Source organism: Balaenoptera ricei, chromosome 18, assembly GCF_028023285.1.
Source record: "Balaenoptera ricei isolate mBalRic1 chromosome 18, mBalRic1.hap2, whole genome shotgun sequence".
Taxonomy (NCBI): Eukaryota; Metazoa; Chordata; class Mammalia; order Artiodactyla; family Balaenopteridae; genus Balaenoptera; species Balaenoptera ricei.
The window spans coordinates 16,864,425-16,888,112 of NC_082656.1; the positions used below are offsets into that span (position 1 = coordinate 16,864,425).

The 23,688-nt window shown below is 41.5% G+C and overlaps 1 protein-coding gene across 1 annotated transcript in view; it reads right to left on the reverse strand.

Moving 5' to 3' along the window:
* Positions 1 to 477: 477 nt before the first annotated feature.
* FAM124A (family with sequence similarity 124 member A) overlaps positions 478 to 23,688 on the reverse strand; it is a 105,444-nt gene continuing 82,233 nt past the window's right edge. Inside the window, exon 4 of the mRNA XM_059902791.1 lies at positions 478 to 2,220. Within this exon, the coding sequence (XP_059758774.1) occupies positions 1,411 to 2,220 (810 nt within the window). The 3' untranslated portion in view covers positions 478 to 1,410. The remainder of the gene's footprint in view (positions 2,221 to 23,688) is intronic.

Here is a 23,688-nt window from a genome sequence, read left to right on the forward strand (position 1 = left end):
GGTGTGGGCGCTTCCAGAGAGGGGTAAACTGGGCCATGAGTCATTCAGGCAGGGAGCACCAGAGTGGGACGTAAGCAAGGCAAGTCTACGCCCTTCTTCCCCAAAGGTATACAGCAACTAGGGACAGCTTGGCGTTGTCCCCGACGCCAGCACTTGGCACTGTAGAGGCTGGAATTGTAAACATACCCTTACTGGAGTGGGAGAGAGGTGAGATGTAAATACTGTTCACGCTGTGACAGAAGCAGGCAATGGCAGGAAAGGCCAAGGTCAGGTTAGAGCTCCAGCTTTAATTAAGGCTCCTATGCACGCGTGCAACAGTGTTGGTTCAGGACAGCATTTTGTGTAAAGCTTCCCGCTTGGAGAAGAGGGGAGTGCATTTATTAACCTGTGCAATCAAAATGCCAGTTAAAATTGTTATGAATTATTTAAAAATGAAAAAGGGTGTGGGATGATGCATGTTTACTGGAGAAAGCAGTATAAGATGTGGCTCCTGTCATTTACATAGAGCTGTGTATATATAGCCCTTGGATTGTGGTTTTAAAAATTGAAGCAACTTAAGAATACCTACCCACTATGTCTAATACCCTACTATTCTGTAACTCCAAGAACGATTCTTCCTCATTGATCCAGACAAATCTAGGTAGTGGAGTCTTCTGTAGACCCCCAACTATTACAGTGAATATGTTTGAAAGATGTATGCAAATCTAGTTTTTGGAACTCAAAATCTTATTATAAATGCACCAAGAGTCTGTTAACTCAGGCTGAATCTCTATAAAGCATAGTAGCTACTTTTGTGTAAATGCAGATGTTGCGTGGCATCAAAGTGAGGTATCACTGTAGTCTGATATAAGTTTACTGTTTTATCAAGGTGACTCCTTTCACTGTAACGGTACCTGGAAATTCTCAGGGCCACTGCTCCCTGGTAAGGTAAACAGATATGAAGAATCCAGTAAGGTGGAATTATGTGCACTAATCTCTCATACAAGTCACTTGGTATCTTTCTCACATTCAACGTTTTTTGGCTTTGTTTTTCCTTCCCAGCATGAAAAATTGTGAAATCAGCTCCAGCTGACTAGGTTTTCTTTCCATTTCAAATAATTATATGAAGCATTTAAATAAGTGCACCAAACCATATCTCAAATGGGACTGAGTATTCAAAACATATATTTTATGCCTTAAGTTTGTTGAGAATTTGTTTGCATAAAAATCCCAGTATTTTTCCACTGAGCCCACCACCTCGCAGGTAAGAACGGGTGGTGTGTCAAACATGCTAGTAATGACCCCGTGAGACAGAGAATTAGATTCCGGAGGGACCTGGGGAAGCGGGGCTGAGAACACGGGTGGCGTGCAGACCCCAGAGGGGCAGGGGCACCTGAGCCTGTGGGTCTGAAAGACAAGAGTGGGGTGCGTTCAGATGTAGAATTCCTCCTCCACGTCGCTGCCCCCGCGTCCGGCCAGCACTGAGGGTGGTAGGACGCCTCTGCCAGTCTGCTGGGCGTCGGGAGCATCATAAGGGAGTTCTGGGGGTGACTCTGTGAGCCAGGAGGTGTCGGAAGCTGGGGAAGCGGTGACAGCTGTGGCCGAGAAGCTGGAAGGCCCTTTGGTGGACAGAGGGAGGGCAGCCCAGGAGGCCTCTGTGGTCACGCCGCCCCCAGCGGGCAGGGGTCCTTCTCTGGAAGCCCTGCGCTCTGACCAGAGGCTGCTGCATCTTTCGGAGGGGAGCAGTGTTTCCGTGGGGCTGCAGAACCTGCTGGGTGCAGAGTACGCAGAGACCACGGACAGGTCGGAGGAGGAGAGCCGCAGCCCCGTGTCCACGTCCGTCTCCTGGGCCCCCTGTAAGTCATCGATGGGGAGGAGGTGGCCGTGCCTCCGCTCCGACGCCCTCTGCCCCGGGCCGTCTGTGTTTGCAGACCACGGTGGTTCGGCTGAGGAGGCCGGGGAGGCGTCTCCCGTGGGCAAACAAAACAAGGACTTGCTTCTCTGGAAAGACCAGGGGAGGCTGGGAGGGCTGCCGGCTGGTCTGGTGAAGTCCTGCGGCTGCCGCGTAGGCAGGCCTGTCTGGCCGAGCCCCAGGTCTGAAGTGTCCATGGGGGGCTGCGGGCCGCTGCCAGGGGTCCGGCTCTGTGCAGCGGCACTCGGAGAAGGCGCGGACCCAGCTTTCTGCTCTGAGGCATGGTGAGCTCTGCTGGGTTTAGGGCACTTCCTGTGTACCCTCTGTGCCTGCAGGGGGAAGAGGGCATGTCACATCAGTGCAGGACTGGCCGGTCACCGGGGCCGGGGATTCCGCTGTTAACAGAACGTGAGACACATTTCCTGATGACTGGAAACTTCCAGCAATGTCTCGGCAATAAAGCATTACCAGCGATTTCATTCTCCACATTCTAAAGCAAAGACAGAGGTAGCGGAGCTTGGGGGAATACAGATCAGACTTCTCAGTCTGAGCAGACATCCCCGAACCCAGGGAGGGAGGCAGTCCCTTGTCACGACGGGGAACGGTACGTGTTCCAGTGCACACGCAAGGAGGCTCAACAGATTAGCCGCGAGCGTGAGGCCTGGCTGAGCAGGAGAGGGGAGACAAGAGTTACCATTCAGTGCAAAAAGGTTGCTTGAAGGGTTTCTCTCCCTCCAACCAAAGCCCCACTGTTTGGAAATACTACTGACGGCAGGATGGAAGGATCGGGATGGGACTTGACTCCAGCACACGTGTGAACATCAGGACACATCCTAGGGGTGGCCTATGATTCAGGGCAGTAAATCTTCAAAGAGTGCAGGGCTGTCAGGAAATTGGCATTTATTTACTTGCTCTAAGGAACTCCACGATACTCCTCTATTTTGCCTTTCAGAAACTGTATGGGAAAGGGGGCGGCCGACTACTGACTAATCCCGTGGATGCCCCACAGGGCTTGGACAGGCAGTTTCACCCTTTAACACTCAGCCCTGTCCTCCTAGTCTCCCCGACCTTCCCTGCAGCTCTGCAGGAAGCTGTTTCTGCTGCACAGAACTGGGGCTTCACTTCCGACGCTCATGCCCCCCTGGGGCTGCTGCTCTCAGGTTCTCCCCCTGGTCTGGCTCACCAGGCCTGCAGGCCAAAGTCTGGATTACTTACTACCCAGATAATGGATCTGGGGACAGTGGGTCTGGCTCTGCTTTGTATAGGATTACCTGACTTATGAATCCCTGAAATAAGAGGGCTGAGTGCAGTTTACTATAAGGGGTATTTCCTGGCACCCAGCAGGCTATGAGACGCTGGCTTTTCCCTGGACAGCCAAGTCCCCCACCTCCCTGTTAGACAGGAACCTGGTTTTTTCACAGCCACCTGGGAAATTTTATCCAATGCAATATACACTTATTTGTACCTATTACAGGTAAAGGAGGAGAAACTACAATGAGAAGGACTGTCCTCAACCACATGAAACTTATATCTCATTGACAGGATCGGAGACAAAAAGAACTCAGACGAGGGCGTGTGATGACAGGCACAATACTAGAGCGAAGAGAGAGAGGCCGTGCCTGCCTGCGGGAGCACAGGAGTCTTCAGTTGGAGGTGGCCATGGAGATGGGCAGCTGGCGTCCTAGCGGGTGGCATGCGTGGAGAGGAGGCTGTGCTGGAGAGAGAGGCCAAGACAAACGGGCGCTGACTGTTGGCAGGTGAGCAAGGGAGCTGCAGGGGGCGGGGAGCAAGCAGCTTGGCTTGATTACAGACCCAGGTGCCTGGAAAGCAGTGCTGTAGGTCAGCTTGGGGACGGAGTCTAGTATGGGTCAAGGAGACCCTGACCATCTGGGCAAGAAATCCACATACTTATCCTTCTGCTGGGGCCATGTTCACTCCTGATTATGTTTTTTTCTATAGGACCATTCCTTTCACTGATTTCTTAGATCTTTTTTGCCTAGTTCCAGATCTCTCTTAATCCTATAAACAGACCGACTGACTCATTTTCAATCAACATTAACTGAGAGTCTTTTAAGCAGGGCTCCTCAACTGGTGTGTTTTAGCTTTGCCTGGGTTATAAAGGTGTGCTGAGGACTGATCTCTGTCACCAGCAGCCTCTCGTACCACAGAAATATTATCGTTTCCTATGTGCTCTGATGTGAAAAAGGTCTGGAGGACCAGGCACAGATAATTTTGAATAAGACACAATCTTAGCCCCCCACAATTAACAATACAACCGTCAAGGGTAATAAAGTGAGCCACAGTGATAAAGTGAGCGGCGATCTAATGGGGGCGTTTGGGGCACCAAGGGGGGAGGGGTTGATTTTACAGAGGGGGTGAGGCAGCACGGGGAGAGGGTAGAAAAAGCTTGCCTTGAAGTCACGACTGGACAAGATCTTGGAAGTGGAAGACGGGTTTGCCAACTGGAGGGCAGTGGGCGTGGCATGGAAAGGCACACAGGCACAGAGACAGCCTGAGCAGAGGCTGGGGGCATGAACCAAAACAAGAGGCGAGCCCTGAGAAGTGAGAGGAGCCTCGTCGGGGGCGTGCTGTTGTGTGCACAAGCTGCCTCTCCCTCTGTATATTTTTTTTCAGATTCTTTTCCATTTTGGTTATTACAAGATACTGAATATAGTTCACTGTGCTACACAGTAAATTCTTGTTGTTCATCTACTTTATAGATGGTAGTGTGTATCTGCTAATCCCAAACTCCTAATTTATCCATCCCTCTTGCCTTTCCTCTTTGGTAACCATAAGTTGTTTTCTATGTCAGTGAGTCTGTTCCTGTTCTGCAGGTAAGTTCATTTGTATCATATTTTAGATTCCACTCATAAGGGATAGCATATGATATTTGTCTTTCTCCGTCTGACTTAGTATGATAATCTCTAGCTTCATCAATGTTGCTGCAAATGGCATTATTTCATTCTTTTTTTATGGCTGAGTAATATTCCATTGTATATATGTACCACATCATCTTTATCCATTCACCTATCGATGGACACTTTGGTTGCTTCCATGTCTTGGCTATTGTAAATAGTGCTGCTGTGAACATTGGGGTGGATTTATCTTTTCGAATGACGGTTTTCTCCAGATATATGCCCAGGAGTGCTGGATCATATGGTAGCTCTATTTTTAGCTTTTTAAGGAACCCCCATACTGTTTTCCATAGTGGCTGCACCAATTTACATTCCTGCCCATGGTATAGGAGGGTTCCCCTTTCTCCACACCCTCTCTAGCATTTATTATTTGTAGATGTTTTGATGATGGTTATTCTGACTGGTATGAGGTGATACCTCAGTGTAGTTTTGATTTGCATTTCTCTAATAATTAGCGATGTTGAACATCTTTTCATGTGCCTGTTGGTCATCTGTATGTCTTCCTTGGAGAAATGTCTCTTTAGGTCTTCTGCCCATTTTTTTGATTGGGTTGTTCGTTCTTTTGTTATTGAGTTGTATGAGCTGTTTGTATATTTTGGAGATTAATCCCTTGTCAGTTGCATCGTTTGCAAATATCTTCTCCCAGCCTGTGGGTTGTCTTTTCGTTTTGTTTATGATTTCCTTTGCTGTGCAAAAGCTTATAAGTTTGATTAGGTCTCATTTGTTTATCTTTGCTTTTATTTCTATTGCCTTTGGAGACTGACCTAAGAAAACATTGGTACGATTTATGTCAGAGAACGTTTTGCCTATGTTCTCTTCTAGGTGTTTTATGGTGTCATGTGTTATATGTGTTATATTTAAGTCTTTAAGCCATTTTGGGTTTAATTTTTGTATGGTGTGAGGGAGTTTACATGCAGCTGTCTAGCCTTCTCAACACCACTTGCTTTTTTCCATTGTATATTCTTGCCTCCTTTGTTGAAACCTAATTGATGGTAGGTGTGTGGGTTTATTTCTGGGGTCTCTATTCTGTTCCATTGATCCATATGTCTGTTTTTGTGCCAATACCATGCTGTTTTGATTACTGTAGCTTTGTAGTATTGTCTGAAGTCTGGGAGGGTTACTGATCCTCTTCTTAATCCTCAGTCTCTAATTCTGTGTGTGGGGTGTGTGTTTGTCCCCGTGACTTGCTGTCTTCCTGCCCAACAGGCTCTGTACAGCATAATGAAATTCTCAAGCTGTTCTGCTAAGGGTGGTTTAAGGAGCTGAAGGTCAAGAGCAGCAATTACAGAGATTTCTGACAGTCTAAATTATAGATTCTTAAAGAATATGATGTAAAATGTTTTTAGTACAGGTTATAAGATATGGTTCTCGTAAAGATCACACTCTACAAGGCCATTCTATGTGCATTTTATGTGCATGGCGACCTCGCTGAATATGGCAAGGAAGGTGCTGAGCCAAGCTTGTTCCTCCTGGGGTATGACCCACTCACCAGGGCTTGCTGCTCTGTGCTCCAGCATCCCCTGAACTCCCAACCCAGCCATTCTGACTCTGTGCTGTACTGCTCTGGTTAGTGATTCATCTTCTCTGCAAGGCTCTGTGCTTCACGAGGGAGATCTTGCTCAGCACATACCCCAACCAGTACCCGATACACAGCAGGAACTTAAGCATGAATGAAGAGTCACAGCTTTGGGATGGGGTAAGGCGTGGCCTCAGAAGGCCCATGTGTACCTGGGAGGTGTGACAGCTGAGTGGCTGTTGAAGAGACAAACCAGTTTTCTCAATCATTTGAGTTCGGCTAAATAAGAGAGAAGGTAAGTCATGAGGCTCTTTAGAGAAGGAAGTCCTCAGGTACAGAGGCTGCTTCCAGTGGGGGGACAGTGTTTATTAGTTAAGATGTCTATCTTATTTTTCCCAAGGGCTGAGTCCCCTGGGTGCCCCAATAAGTATGTACCACCCTGTAACTTGCATGTTCAGAGTCTTATTCGAGGGGCATGCTCTGGGTGAGCGTGCTTGCAGTCTGAGTCTGCCTGAAAGAGGAAGCCTCTGTGAATACTGCTCCATGAGAAGCCAAAGGTCAAGGTTCCCACTTGAGGAACTGTTTGGAGACATCTGAAGCTCTCCACTGTCAGAGACAGAGCGGTGTTAAATTAGACTTAAAATCAGGAACAACTAGCAGAGGACGAATCCTTGGTGGTTTCGCAGACATTTTCATCACTGTGCTATTTTTTTTTTAAATTTAATAACTACTTTATTTATTTATTTATTTTTGGCTGTGTTGGGTCTTAGTTTTCGTGTGAGGGCTTTCTCTAGTTGCAGCAAGCGGGGGCCACTCTTCATCGCGGTGCGCGGGCCTCTCACTATCGTGGCCCCTCCTGTTGCGGGGCACAGGCTCCAGACGCGCAGGCTCAGTAGTTGTAGCTCGTGGGCCCAGCCGCTCCGCGGCATGTGGGATCCTCCCACACCAGGGCTCGAACCTGTGTCCCCTGCATTGGCAGGCAGACTCTCAACCACTGCACCACCAGGGAAGCCCTGTATAAATTCTTTATATTTTTTTAGATATTAACACCTTATCAGATATATGATTTGCAAATATTTTCTTCCATTTGGTAGGTGGCCTTTTCATTTTGTTGATAGTTTCCTTTGCTGTACAAAGGATTTTTAGTTTGATGTAGTCCCACTTGTTTTTTTTTTTTTTTGCTTCTTTTGCCTTTGGCTTGGTGACAATAATTTGGATTTGACACCAAAAACAATCTCAAGGAGCGTATCACCTATGTTTTCTTCTAGGAGTTTTATGGTTTCAAGTCTTATGTTCAAGTCTTTCATCCATTTTGAGTTGATTTTTTTATATGGTGTAAGCTTTCTGGTAGCATCTTTAGGATTCTCTACGCATAGTATCATGTCATCTGCAAAGAGTGACAGCTTTACTTCTTCTTTTACGACTTGGATTCTTTTTATTACTTTTTCTTCTCTGATTGCTGTGGCTAAAACTTCCAAAACTATGTTGAATAATAGTGGTGAGAGTGGGCAACCTTATCTTGTTCCTGATCTTAGTGGAAATGGTTTCAGTTTTTCACCATTGAGGACGATGTTGGCTGTGGGTTTGTCATATAGGGCCTTTATTATGTTGAGGTAAGTTCCTTCTATGCCTACTTTCTGGAGGGTTTTTTTTTTTTTTTATCATAAATGGGTGTTGAATTTTGTTGAAAGCTTTTTCTGCATCTATTGAGATGATCATATGGCTTTTATCCTTCAGTTTGTTAATATGGTGTATCACATTGATTGATTTGCGTATATTGAAGAATCCTTGCATTCCTGGTATAAACCCTACTTGATTATGGTGTATGATCCTTTTAATGTGCTGTTGGATTCTGTTTGCGAGTATTTTGTTGAGGATTTTTGCATCTATGTTCATCAGTGTTATTGGCCTGTAGTTTTCTTTCTTTGTGACATCTTTGTCTCGTTTTGGTATCACGGTGGGTGGCCTCATAGAATGAGTTTGGGAGTGTTCCTTTCCCTGCAATTTTTTGGAAGAGTTTCAGACGGGTAGTTGTTAACTCTTCTCTAAATGTTTGATAGAATTCGTCGGTGAAGGCATCTGGTCCTGGACTTTTGTTTGTTGGAAGATTTTTAATCACAGTTTCAATTTCAGTACTTGTGATTGGTCTGTTCATATTTTCTATTTCTTCCTGGTTCAATCTTGGAAGGTTGTACCCTTCTAAGAATTTGTCCATTTTATTGGCATATAGTTGCTTGTAGTAATCTCTTACGATCCTTTCTATTTCTGTGGTGTCCATTGTAACTTCTCCTTTTTCATTTCTAATTTTATTGATTTGAGTCCTCTCCCTTTTTTTCTTGATGGGTATGGCTAAAGGTTTATCAATATTGTTCACCTTCTCAAAGAAACAGCTTTTAGTTTTATTGATCTTTGCTATTGTTTTCTTTCTCTCTTAATTCATTGATTTCTGCTCTGATCTTTATGATTTCTTTCCTTTTACTAATTTTGGGTTTTGTTTGTTCTTCTTTCTCTAGTTGCTTTAGGTGTAAGGTTAGGCTGTGAGAGATTTTTCTTATTTCTTGAGGTGAGACTGTATTGCTATAAACTCCGCTCTTAGAACTGCTTTTGCTGTGTCCCATAGGTTTTGGATCATTGTGTTTTCATTATCACTTGTCTCTAGGTATTTTCTGATTTCCTCTTTGATTTCTTCAGTGATCCACTGGTTATTTAGTAACATATTGTTTAGCCTCCATGTGTTTGTGTTTTTTGCAGTTTTTTTGCTGTAACTGATTTCTAATCTCATAGCATTGTGGTCGAAAAGGATGCTTGATATGATTTCAGTTTTCTTAAATTTACTGAAGCTTGATTTGTGATCCAAGATGTGATCTATCCTGGGGAATGTTCTGTGTACACTTGAGAAGAAAGTGTATTCTGCTGCTTTTGGATGGACTGTCCTATAAATATCAATTAAGTCTATCTGGTCTAATGTGTCATTTAAAGCTTATGTTTCCTTATTAATGATCTGTCCATTGGTACAAGTGGGGTATTAAAGTCCCCCACTATAATTGTGTTACTATCAATTTCTCCTTTTATGGCTGTTAGCATTTCCCTTATATATTGAGGTGCTTCTATGTTGGGTGCATATATATTTACAATTGTTATATCTTCTTCTTGGATTGATCCCTTGAACATTACGTAGTGTCCTTCCTTATCTCTTGTAACAGTCTTTAAAGTCTATTTTGTCTGATATGAGTATTACTACTCCAGCTTTCTTTTGATTTCCATTTGTATGGAATATCTTTTTCCATCCCCTCACTTTGTCTGTATGTGTCCTTAGGTCTGAAGTGGGTCTCTTGTAGACAGCATGTATACAGGTTTTGTTTTTGTATCCATTCAGCCAGTCTGTGTCTTTTGGTTGGAGCACTTAATCCATTTACATTTAAGGTAGTTATAAATATGTATTTTCCTATTGCCATTTTGTTTATTGTTTTGGGGTTTTTGTTAACATCTTTATTGGAGTATAATTGCTTTACAATGGTGTGTTAGTTTCTGCTTTATAACAAAGTGAATCAGTTATACATATACATATATCCCCATATCTCTTCCCTCTTGCGTCTCCCTCCCTCCCACCCTCCCTATCCCACCCCTCTAGGTGGTCACAAAGCACCAAGCTGATCTCCCTGTTCTATGTGGCTGCTTCCCACTAGCTATCTATTTTACATTTGGTAGCGTATGTATGTCCATGCCACTCTCTCACTTTGTCCCAGCTCACCCTTCCCCCTCCCTGTGTCCTCAAGTCCATTCTCTAGTAGGTCTGTGTCTTTATTCCCGTCTTGCCCCTAGGTTCTTCATGACCATTTTGTTTTTGTTTTTTAGTTTCCATATATATGTGTTAGCATACGGTATTTGTTTTTCTCTTTCTGACTTACTTCACTCGTATGACAGACTCTAGGTCCATCCACCTCACTACAAATAACTCAATTTCGTTCCTTTTTATGGCTGAGTAATATTCCTTTGTATGTATGTGCCACATCTTCTTTATCCATTCATCTGTCGATGGGCATTTAGGTTGCTTCTATGACCTGCCTATTGTAAATAGTGCTGCAATGAACATTGGGGTGCATGTGTCTTTTTGAATTATGGTTTTCTCAGGGTATATGCCCAGTAGTGGGATTGCTGGGTCATATGGTAATTCTATTTTTAGGTTTTTTAAGGAACCTCCATATTGTTCCCCATAGTGGCTGTATCAATTTACATTCCCACCAACAGTGCAAGAAGGTTCCCTTTTCTCCACACCCTCTCCTGCATTTATTGTTTGTAGATTTTTTCATGATGGCCATTCTGACCGGTGTGAGATGATATCTCATTGTAGTTTTGATTTGCATTTCTCTAATGATTAATGATGTTGAGCATTCTTTCATGTGTTTGTTGGCAATCTGTATATCTTCTTTGGAGAAATGTCTATTTAGGTCTTCTGCCCATTTTTGGACTGTGTTGTTCGTTTTTTTGATATTGAGCTGCATGAGCTGCTTGTAAATTTTGGAGATTAATCCTTTGTCAGTTGCTTCATTTGCAAATATTTTCTCCCATTCTGAGGGTTGTCTTTTCGTCTTGGTTATGGTTTCCTTTGCTGTGCAAAAGCTTTTAAGTTTCATTAGGTCCCATTTGTTTATTTTTGTTTTTATTTCCATTTCCCTAGGAGATGGGTCAAAAAGGATCTTGCTGTGACTGATGTCATAGAGTGTTCTGCCTATGTTTTTCTCTAAGAGTTGGATAGTGTCTGGCCTTACATTTAGGTCTTTAATCCATTTTGAGTTTATTTTTGTGTATGGTGTTAGGGAGTGTTCTAATTTCATTCTTTTACATGTAGCTGTCCAGTTTTCCCAGCACCACTTATTGAAGAGACTGCATTCCTATACACTAATGATGAAAAATCTGAAAGTGAAATTAAGAAAACACTCCCATTTACCATTGCAAGAAAAAGAATAAAATACCTAGGAATAAACCTACCTAAGGAGACAGAAGACCTGTATGCAGAAAATTATGACACTGACGAAAGAAATTAAAGGTGATACAAATAGATGGAGAGATATACCATGTTCTTGGATTGGAAGAATCAACAGTGTAAAAATGACTATACTACCCAAAGCAATCTACAGATTCAATGCAATCCCTATCAAACTACCACTGGCATTTTTCACAGAACTAGAACAAAAAATTGTACAATGTGTATGGAAACACAAAAGACCCGGAATAGCCAAAGCAATCTTGAGAAAGAATAATGGAGCTGGAGAAATCAGGCTCCCTGACTTCAGACTATACTACAAAGCTGCAGTAATCAAGACAGTATGGTACTGGCACAAAAACAGAAATACAGATCATTGGGTTTGTTTTTGTAGGTCGTTTTTCTTCCCTTCCTCTTTTGTTCTCTTCTCTTGTGTTTCCTGCCTAGAGAAGTTCCTTTAGCATTTGTTGTAAAGCTGGTTTGGTGGTGCTGAATTCTCTTAGCTTTTGCTTGTCTGTAAAGGTTTGATTTCTTTGCTGAATCTGAATGAGAGCCTTGCTGGGTAGAGTAGTCTTGGTTGCAGGTTTTTCCCTTTCATCACTTAAAATATATCATGCCACTCCCTTCTGGCCTGCAGAATTTCTGCTGAAAAATCAACTGATAACCTTATGGGGATTCCCTTGTATTTATTGCTTTTCCCTTGCTGCTTTTAATATTTTTTCTTTGTATTTCATTTTTGTTAGTTTGATTAATATGGGTCTTGGCGTTTTCCTCCTTGGGTTTATCTTGTATGGGACTCTGCACTTCCTAGACTTGGGTGACTATTTCCTTTCCCATGTTAGGGAAGTTTTCAACTATAATTTCTTCAACTATTTTCTCAGACCCTTTCTTTTTCTCTTCTTCTTCTGGGACCCCTATAAGTCAAATGTTGTGCATTTAGTGTTGTCCCAGAGGTCTCAGAAACTGTCCTCTTTTTTTTTCATTCTTTATTCTGTTCCATGGCAGAGATTTCTACCATTCTGTCTTCTAGGTCACTTATCCATTCTTCTGCCTCAGTTATTCTGCTGTTGATTCCTTCTTGTGCATTTTTCATTTCAGTTATTGTATTGTTCATCTCTGTTTGTTTGTTCTTTAGTTCTTCTAGGTCTCTGTTAAATGTTTCTTGTTTCTTCTTGATCTGCACCTCCATTCTTTTTCTGAAATCTTGGATCATCTTTACTATCATTACTCTGAATTCTTTTGCAGGTAGCTTGCCTTCTCTTCATTTAGTAGTTCTTCTGGTTTTTATCTTGCTCCTTTGTCTGCAACATATTTCTTTGTCTTTTCATTTTGTCAGACTTACTGTGTCTGTGGTCATCTTTCCACAGGCTGCAGGATCGTAATTCCTTGTTTCCGGTGTCTGACCCCTGGTGGGTGAGGCTGGTTCAGAGGCTTTGCCATTATCCCCTTGACAGGGGGTTTGATTGGTGGTGTGGTGACCAGAGCCTGCCCTGGATATTGAGCGGGGCCTCCCCTTTGCTCTGTGGTTGTCACTGCCCTGTCAGGGGTGGGGTCTGTTCCCTAGTTGTTGGAGTAGAGGCCCTCAGATCTTGTTTCTTAGCTCTGTTTCTGATCTGTGGTGTGAGGCAGGTGGGACTGGAGCACTCCCACTGGGAGACAAGCCACTGAGTATGCCTGCTCTGGAGCTGTTCACCTGTGAATGTGCTCTGTTGTGCCCCCTTTTGCCCATTGTGTGGACTCACAAAGTACACTGTTGTTGGCACTGCTCTCAGTCTGCCCTTAACTGTGGGTATGCTGGCAACTGGCCCTGGTGACTCTCAGGTGTTTTCACCAGGTCACTGTCACAGATACACTGAGGTCAGGTCCCAGGACTGCAGTAGTCATGCACCTGGACCTGCTGTGGGAGCTATAGAGGCAGCTCAGATTCTGGCCTGGACCAACCCCCACATGTATGTGCCCACAAAGCCCACAGCTGCTGAAGCCAGACCCATCCCAGCTGCAGGAGCACTTGTTGTCCTTTCAAATGTTTCACAGGCGCTGAACTTAGGAAGCTGCCAGCAGAGATGTAACTCTGTGGTTCGTGCAGCCTTGAAGAGCGATTTCAGCTCTTCTTCCTTAGTCACACGGCCCCTGGGGCTCAGGTGTAGTTTCAGCCTCAGCTGTGCATATGTTCTTCCCACTGGAGTCCGCTCCAGAGGCTGCCGGAGCACATGAGCCTGTCAGGCAGGAAGGAGCCGAGGCAGTGATTGGGGCGAGCAGGCTGACTAGGTGGGAGGGTGCTAGGGTAGGGACTGGAAAATGCAAGCCCATCAGGTGGCAATCAGGGTGAGCGGGTCACCCAGGCTTGCAGGGGGGTTGCAGGGGAGGCGATGGCAGGGGCGTGTGAGCTGGCTCTGGTGGAGCCCTCCCTAGTGCCCGTGGAGGCAGGGGCTGGTGTGTGAGGAGAGAGGGTGTGATGGTGGCCCTGCCCTTTGCATGTCAACCATGGTGCTTCTCGTTTGTGGTGGTCCGGGCTTCCTCCACGAGCATTCCCAGTTGTGGAGCTCCTCACTCCTGTCCCCACAGGCTGTCTCCTCACAGCCAACAATGGTCTCCCCCCCGGGTCTGCTCTCCAAACCCTACGTTCCACCACCCAGCCCCCATGTGTACCGGCGGACACCTGTCTCAGGCTGGGGCATGCAGGACTGTGGCATGGACCATCTGTGTAGGTCTCACTCTGTCCTGCCTGTCACAGACCAGTTGCTGGGCTCTCCTCCAAGCCCCTGAGGCTCCCTTCTGTCCCAGCTGATCTCCCAGGTGATGAGGGGGCTTCCCCAGATGCGGGAACCTCTCCTCACCTTCAGCTCCCTGCCAGGGGTGCAGGTTGCATCCTGTTTCCTCTCCTCTTCTTTTTACCTTATTTCTTTCATCCTACTCGGTTATGTGGGGATCTTTCTTGTCCTTTTAGGTGTCTGAGGTCCTCTGCTAGTATTCAGCAAGTGCTCTGTGAGAATTGTTCCATTTGTAGATGTATTCTTGATGTGTTTGTAGGGAGACATGAACTCCACGTCCTCCTACTCTCCCTCCATCTTGGAAAGCTCCCCCCACCTCTCTTTTTTTTTTTCTTTTTTCTTTTGTCCTGCCTGGTTATGTGGAGGTTTTCTTGGACTTTTGGAAGTCTGAGGTCTTCTGCCAGCGTTCAGTAGATGTTCTGTGTGAATCATTCCACTTGTGGGTGTTTTCTGATGTATTTGTGGGAGGAGGTAAGCTCCACATCCTACTCTTCTGCCATCTTGATTCCTCCCTCCAAAGTCTTATAGTTTTCAATGTATATATCATTGATCTTCTTGGATAAATTTATTCCTATGTGTTTTATTCTTTTGATGCAATTGTAAATGGTGTTTTTTAAAATTTCTTTTTCTGATAGTTTGCTATTAGTGTATAGAAACAAAACAGATTTTTAATATATTGATTTTTGTATCCTGCAACTTCACTGAATTTATTAGTTCAAACAGTTTTCTAGCACAGGCTTTTGGATTTTCTCTATATAATAGCATTTCATCTGCAAATAGTGACAGTTTTACTCCTTTTTTTAAAAAAACACAACATGATTATATTTTAATACAAAACCAAAATACAAAACACCATAGTTAATTGATGGCAATAAAATATGGCATTTCATTTGAACTGCATGACAAATGGTTAACATCCTCAGTCATAAATGAGTTCTTAGAATACTTCCGTCTTTCTGACTTGGATGGCTTTTATGACTTTTTCTTGCCTAACTGTCCTGGCTAGAACTTGCAATACTACACTGAATAAAAGTGGTGAGAGTTGGAATCCTTATCTTGTTTTTGATCATAAAGGTAAAGCTTTCAGCTTTTCACCACTGAGTACGATGTTAGCTGTCGGCTTGTCATATGTGGCTTTTATCATGTTGAGGTATGTTCCGTGTATACCCAATATGTTGAAAGTTTTTTTTCATAAATGAGTGAATTTTGTCAAATGCTTTTTCTGCATCTATTAAGATTATGATTTTTCTTTCATTTTGATAATGTGGTGTATCACATCAATTGATTTGCAGATGTCAAACCATCCTTGCATCCGTGGAATAAATCCCACTTGAACATGGTGTACAATCCTTTTAATGTATTGTTGAATTAGTTTGCTAATATTTTGTTGAGGATTTTTGCATCTATGTTCATCAGGGACATTGACCTGTAGTTTTCTTTTCTTATGGCATCCTTGTCTGGATTTGGTTTCAGGATAATGCTGACCTCGTAAAATGAGTTTGGAAGTGTTCCCTCCTCTTCTGGTTTTTTTGAGAGAGTTTGGGAAGGATTGGCATTAATTTTTTCTTTAAATGTTTGGTAGAATTCACTAGTGAAGCCATCTGACCCTGGAGTTTTGTTGGGAGACTATTGATTACTAATTCAGTCTCATTACTAGTAATCAGTCTGTTCAGATTTTCTATTTGTTCAGTGATTCAGTCTTTGTAGGTTGTATGTTCCTAGGAATTTATCCATTTCTTCTAGGGTGTTCAATTTGTTCGTACCTAATTGTTCATAGTTGTCTTTTATGATCCTTTGTATTTATGTGTTATCCATTTTAATCTTTCCTCTTTCATTTCTGACTTGAGTCCTCTCCTTTTCTTGATGAGTCTAGCTAAAGGTCTGTCAATTTTGTTATTTTCTCAAAGAACTGGCTCCTAGTTTTGTTGATCTTTTCTATTTTTTGTCTCTTTCATTTATTTCCACTGTGATCTGTTATCTCCATCCTTCCACTAAATTTGAGCTTCTTTGTTCTTTTTCTAGTTACTTGATGTATAGAGATAGGTTGAGATCTTTTTTGTTTCTTGATGTAGGCATTTATCACTACGAACTCCCCTCTATAGCAAGAACTTCTCTTGTTATATCCCATAAGTTTGGTATGTTGCATTTCCATTTTTATTTGTCTCAAAGTGTTTTTTAATTTCTTCTTTGACCCATTGGTTGTTCAGTAGCATGCTGTTTAGTCTTTATATACTTGTGAATTGTCCAGTTTTCTTCTTGTAATTAACTTCAAGTTTCTTAACATTGTGGTTGGAAAAGACAGTTGATGTATTTTTAAACTTAAGATTTGTTTTGTGGCCTAACATATGATATATCCTGGAGAATATTCATGTGTGCTTGAGAAGAATATATATTCTGTTGCTTTTGGATGGAATGTTCTGTATATATCTGTTAAGTTCTCTGGTCTGACATGTCATTAAGGCTAATGTTTCCTTATTGATTTTCTGTCTGAATGATCGATCCATTGGTGAACGTGGAGTATTAAAGTCCTCTATTAATACTGTATTGTCTATTTCTTTAGTATTTGCTTTATATATTTGGGTGCATAGCTATTTTCAAATGTTATATCCTTTTGTTCGATTAATCCCTTTATCATTACAAAATGACCTTGTCTCTAATTAGTCTTTTTCTTAAAGTCTATTTTGCCTGATATAAGTATACCTACCCCAGCTTTCTTTTGTTTTTTATTTGCATGGAATATCTTTTTCCATCCCTTCACTTTCAAACTATGTGTATTCCTACATCTGAAGTATGTTGTAGGCAGCATATAGATGTATCTTGTTTTTTTAAGCTACTTAGCCACTTTATGTCTTTTGATTGGAACATTTAGTTCATTTACATTTAAAGTGATTATTAATAGGTATGTACTCATTGCCATTCTGTTCATTGTTTTCTGGCTGTTTTGTAATTCCTCTACTCCTTCTTTTCTTGCTCTCTTCCTTTGTAATTTGATTATTTCCTGCATTAGCATGCTTAGAGTACCTTCTCTTTATATTTTGTGTATATACTATGGGTTTTTGCTTTGGGGTACCATGAGGCTTACAAAAAACAACTTATATTTATAACAGTCTATTTTAAATTGATAGCTTAAGTTTGAAAGCATTCTAAAGCTCTACATTTTCACATTTTGATGTCACAGTTTACACCTTTTTATCTTGTGTATCCATTAGCAAATTATTGTAGTTACATTTATTTTTACCACTTTTGTCCTTTAACTGTTATGCTAGCTTTATAAGTGATTAACCCATCACTTTTACATTAGATTATACTGAATTTTACTATAAATTTACCTTTACCAGTAAGATTTATACTTTCATGTTTTCGTTACTAATTAGCATCCTTTTGTTTCAGCTTTAAAAAGTACCTTTAATATTTCTTGTAAGGCCAGTCTTGTGATGTTGAACTCCTTTAGCTTTTGATCATCTGAAAAACACTTTATCTCTCCTGTAATTCTCCCCCTCCCCAGTTTTATTGAGATATAATTGACATACATTACTATATACGTTTAAGGTGTATAGCAAAATGATTTGACTTAACAAACATCAACTCAGTTGTTCTGAAGGACAGCTTTGCTCAGTAGCATACTCTTGGTTTGCAGCTTTTTCTTTCAGCACTTTAAAAATATCATGCTACTTCCTTCTGGCCTGCAAAGTTTCTCCTGAAAAAATCTGCTGATAGTCTTATGAGGGTTCCCTTGTATGTAAATTGTTTTTCTCTTGCTGATTTTAAGATTCTCTCCATGTATTTAAATTTGACACTTTAACTACATGTAATATGTCTTAGTGTGGGTCTCTTTGGGTTTATCTTATTTGGAATTCTCTGGATTCTTGGATCTGGATGTCTATTTCTTTCCCCAGGATAGGAATATTTTCAGCTATTATTTAAAATGAGTTTTCTGCCCGTTTCTCTCTCTCTCTCCTCTTTCTGGGACCCTTATAATGCAAATGTTGGTCTGCTTGATGGTGTCCCTTAAGTCCCTTAATCTATCATTTTCTTTTCTTTCTCTGATTTGATGAATTCCAGTACCTTGTCTTCAAGTTTACTAATCCTTTCTTTTGCTTCCTCTAGTCTGTTGTTAAACCCCTCTAGTATATTTTTCACATCAGTTATTATATTCTTCAGCTCTGTGACTTCCATTGGTACTTTCTTATATTTTCTATCTTTTGTGGAAGTTCTCACTTTGTTCATCCAATGTTCTCCTGAACTCATGAGCATCTTTAGGACCATTATTTTGAACTCTTCATCAGGTAAATTACTTATCTGTATTTCACTAAGGTTTTTTTCTGAGATTTTATCTTGTTCTTCCATTTGGAATATATTCTTGACTTTCCGTGTTGGTATGTATGCATTAGAGAAATCAGCCACCTCTCCCAGTATGAAGTAGTGGCCTCATGTAATAGATAAAATTATTGTTCAACCCTGCCCTAGTTGGTTCTCTCTCAAACCTTTGTGTTTGTTTAAGCAGCCTACTTTATTCTTAGTAGCTCCAAGAAGGGAGGGTGTTCCTAGATCTGTCAGTGTCCCAGAGAGGAGAATCTGTCTTTCCCCTCTGTGCTGAGCCTTGGGGTGATAGCCAGTTAAGAACTGTTTCTTTGTTTGCTACTGTCCCATTGAACCTGTGAATACAAGCCTCACTGGCCGCAAGAGCCAGTCTGTCAAAGGATGTGTCCTCAGGGTGGCAGCCACAAAAGCTGGGTCACCAGATATTTACACAAGCTCCTTTCTCAGAGACACTGGCGACTTGGGGCTGGGAAGATGGAAAGCATGAAGATGATACTTGCCAGCTTCCCTGGTCTCTGGAGAGAACTGTAGTCATCCTCTATGTGTGTGTTAGAAAGAAGCCTGGCCCACAGGCCACAGCTATGAAGGTAAGAGGCTTCTTGTAGAGAAGGATTGGGACTTTCAAGTCCGTTGCTTCTCTGCTGTACCCTGGGGTGAGGTGGTTAAGAAGTCTTCTCTATTTGTTACAATCCTGTGGGACCTGTGAGTGCAAGCCCTGCTGTCCACCAGTGCCAGGTGATCAAGGGGTGTCCCCTGGGTGGCATCTGCAAAAAGCAGAACATGAGAGGAGTACAGAAGCTCCTTTCTGGGAGATACCAGCAGCTTGGAGCAAGGGAGACTGTAAAGATGGCACCTGCCCGCCTCTGTTTTGGAGAGTGTTTCAGTAAGTCCCTGGAGATGTATTAAATTAGATGCCTGCCTCTCGGGCTGAAGCTTTAAAATAAGCAAGTTGGCCTCTTTAACAGAAAGACTGGGTACGTTTTAGTTGGCTGCCTCTGCTCTGGGCCGAGTGATTCTACCTAAGCCCTTCAAAAACTGTTTCCCAGATCACTATCAATCACCTTCTGGGTCTCAAGGAAACAAGCCCCACTGGCTTTCAAAGCTAGATGTTCTCAAAGTTAGAGGTAATTGTCTCTCAGGTGCAGGCCTTAAAAGTTGGGTTTCAAACCCTTTGCTCCTCAGGGAGAGGCTTGGAGTTGTGAGATTCCTCCAGATTGTGGGTCACCATGCCAGGGTTCATGGTGATACTGTGTCTCAGCCTCTCCTACCTAATTTGTAGGAATTGCTCAGATAGTTTTAGAAGAAACTGTTCCATATCTAGCTGTAGACTTGGTGTGAGAAGAAGTGAGTTCAGGATTCTCCTATGTCACCCTCCTGAACTGGAATGTTGGGGTTCTTTTTCGAATGGTTAGTAGAAAGAGAGGAGGACTTATGGGAAAAAAGGCAAGATTCACTCTAAAAGTAATCAAAGCCTGGGTACATTTTGTCAAATCAGTGACATTTCTAGGTTGGAAGTTTGAAAATTTTCAAAGAGATTCTAAGCCACATAGGATGGTGGTTTAAGCAAATCTTTGCTGGACAGTTATTTGTCCATTCTTTTCCTCTCTGCCATTATGGAATTGTAAGACTTTCTGAAGAATTATCAGAGCAACATACTAATTCCATTCCTCATAGAATGAAAGACAGACTATAAGAAGAGTACTTATTCTCCAGAATTGGCAAAATGACAACTATCCACCTGGACTGTCTTCCTGCCAACAGTTATATAGCTTCCCCCCGCTGCCTCCCCGCCACACCTCTCTGAATGACTTTTCTAAATACAAACCTGACCATGTTTCTTGGCAGAAGAGACTAACTAGCAAGCTCTACAAGACCCTGTCTACTCCTTCAGGCCTTGTGTCTTTCTGGAATTGCAACCTATATGATCCAGCCATTTGGAACTGCCATCATTCCCCAACAAACCAGATTGGCTTATATCTTCACGACTGACTTCATGCTGCTCCTGATGCCTGTCTGCCTAGAGACACCTGCTCATCTTCAGAGACCAAGCCTAATGTGATGCTGTGAAGCCTTATCTGACCACTTACTCTCCTTTGTTAACAAAATGCACGCATTTCTCTTGGGCATATAACTAGGAGTGGAATAGCTGGGGCACAGGGTGAGCAATTTTTAGTTTTAGTAGGTACTTCCAAACAAATGTCCAAACTGATTGCATCAAAATGTGTAATTCTACCAGGAATTTATAAGTATTCCAGTTGCTTCACATCCTTGCCAACATTTATTGTTAGCATTCTTTTTAATTTTAATCGTTCTGATAGGTAACAGTGTTTCATCATGCTATTAATTGGCATTTGCCAGATGACTAATGATATTATCTTTTTATTGGCCGTTTGAATACCCTCTTTAGTGAAGCACTTGCTCTTTGTATATATTTTGGATTCTTTTCGTGGATGTATGTATTGTAAATATCATTATCCAGTCTGTGGCTTGCCATCTTACTCTCTTTTTTGGTGTCTTTTGATGAACAGAAGTTCTTATAAAGTTATTTATCTTTTTTTTTTCTTTTAAGACTACGAATATTTGCTATTCCACCTGGCAGCCATTCTGAACCAGAGGGTGAAGGACAGAATGAAAAGAAGCTTGGATCCCTGAGGACTGTGGGCTGCCATACATAGGAGAGAGAAGTAAGCATCTATTGTTATTAAGCCTCTATTTTTTTTTAAGCCTCTGTCTTTCTCAGTTGAACCTGAGCTTACATATCACCACAACAAACAAGAAACATTCTGCACAGAAGTACACTTACATATTTAAAGGAACTGGCTTTAACTGTAAAATTTTTACTTGGTGCTGTAAGGTATTTAGGAGCTGGGTTGATTGACCTCTAGCACCCATACTTATATAAGTATTTTAAAAAATACTCATATTTGCACATAACAGGCACTCAAATTCATACTGAATAAATACATGTGAGATAAAAATACATACCTTCTAAGATCGCTTATGATCAAGGGAATTTTAAGGTGCTTATATATGTATAAGTATACATATATAAATCATAAATATCAACAGTTATTATGTGGCTTTGATGGAAAAAAATGAGGACTTTAGTATTACTGGAGAGCAGTAGCAATATCTAACAATGAAAAAGTTTTAAGTCAAGAAGTATTTGAGGGGCTGCCTCAGGGACCAGCTTTGTTTAACATCAGTATCAGCTCTTGGGAAAATGTGGCAAGCATCACAGAAGATACTAAATGGAGGGACTGTGAACACCTAGAACTGCTAGGACACAATCAGACTACTGATCTGATATATATTAAAAAGGTATCCATTTTTTAAGAAGGAACAGGAGAGAAAATCAAGGTCATAGACCTCAGGATTAGGAGCTGAGGCTGACAGATCAAATGACAGAATCTGTAAAACTGAAAAGACGACTCAGAAAAAGAACAAACAAACATATCTTGCCCAAATGCAAAGCTTTCTCTTTGTATAACTTCTGAATGTTCCCTGAATATTTATTTTTCAGTATGATTTATGAATTACCCTGCCATTGGCTGTAAAACACGAGGTAGACTGATTTTTATATCAACAAAGGATCATCAGAATTTAAGTATCACTGATTTAAGGAATTTCAAAAGAGAAATATTCCTTGCCACAGTTCCATGAGCAGATCCTAAAAGTAGCTGACTGAAATGATTAACAGCAGCTTAAGCAAGAGTCCCATTTTTGAAATTAGAATGAAAAAGAGTGAAGAAAGCATACATGAACTATGTGGGACATGATCAAAAGAAACAACATCCTCACTTTGGGAGTCCCAGAGGAGAAGGGATAAAGGGACAGAAATCTTATTCAAAGAAATATTGGCTGAAAACTTCCCAAATCTGGGGAGAGATACAGCCATCCAGGTATGGGAAGCTTAGAGATCCCACCCAAAGATATCCTCACTGAGACACATTATAATCAATCTCTCAGAAATCAAAGTCAGAAAGAAAATCACATACAGGGAATTCTGATAAGGCTTTACATTTCTCAGCAGAAACCTTACAGGCCAGGAGACAGTGGGATGATACATTCAAAGCACATAAACAACAACAAAACTCATCCAAGGATATCTTACCCAACAAAAGCATGAAGGAATTTAATCACCACTAGACCTGCCCTACAAGAAATGCTAAAGGAAGTTCTTCAAACTGAAACAAATTAGTAGCATGAAAACATACTGAAATATAAAATTTACTGGTAAAGGTGAATATATATAGTCAAATTCAAAAAACTCTAATACTTCAATGGTGGTGTGTAAATCACTTTGAAATCTAGCATATAGGTTAAAGACAACAGTGTTGAAAATAACTATAGCTGTAATATTATGTTAATATAGTATTTATAAATATAATACATAAATGTATAATATATAAGTATAATTATATAAAAATATATAAATTGGGACATCAACATAAATCTGAGGGGGGCAGGTAATTGGGTAGAACTTTCTTATGTAATTGAAGTTATCATAGATGGTTATAACATATTATGAAAGCCTCATGGTAATAACCACAGACCAAAACTAGATAACAGATATACAATGATAAAGAGAAAAGCAAACTACTACAAAAAATCATCAACTCAAAAAGAAAGACAGCAAGAGGAACTAAGGAATGACAAAACTATCAGAAAGCAATTAACCTACTGGCAACAGTAAAGTCCTTAGCTATCAATAATTAATGTAAATGGGCTAAATTCTCCAATTAAAAGACACAGATGGGCTGAATGGATTAAAAATAAGACCTAACTATATGCTGCCTACAAGAGACTCACTTAAGCATTATGGATATTCACAAACAGAATGTGAAGGGATGGAAAAAGATATTTCAAGCAAATAGAAACCAAAAGAAAGCAGGGGTGGTTATATTTATATCAGACAAAATAGATGTTCAATCAAAAACTGTAACACAAGACAAAGTCATTATACAATGATAAAGGGGCAATTCATCAGCTATATTAATTGTAAACATATACGCACCCAATATTAGAGCATCTAAAAATATTGAACAATTATTAACGGACCTGAAGGGAAAAATAGACAGCAATGCAATAGTAGTAGGGGACCTCAATACACCACTTTAAACAATGGACAGATCACCCAGGCAGAAAGTCAAGAAGGAAATTATGGATGTGAGTGATGCTTTTGAACAAATGCACCTACAGACACATACAGAATATTCCATCCAACAGCAGCAGAATACACATTCATCTCAAGTGCACACAAAACATTCTCCAGAATACATCACATGACA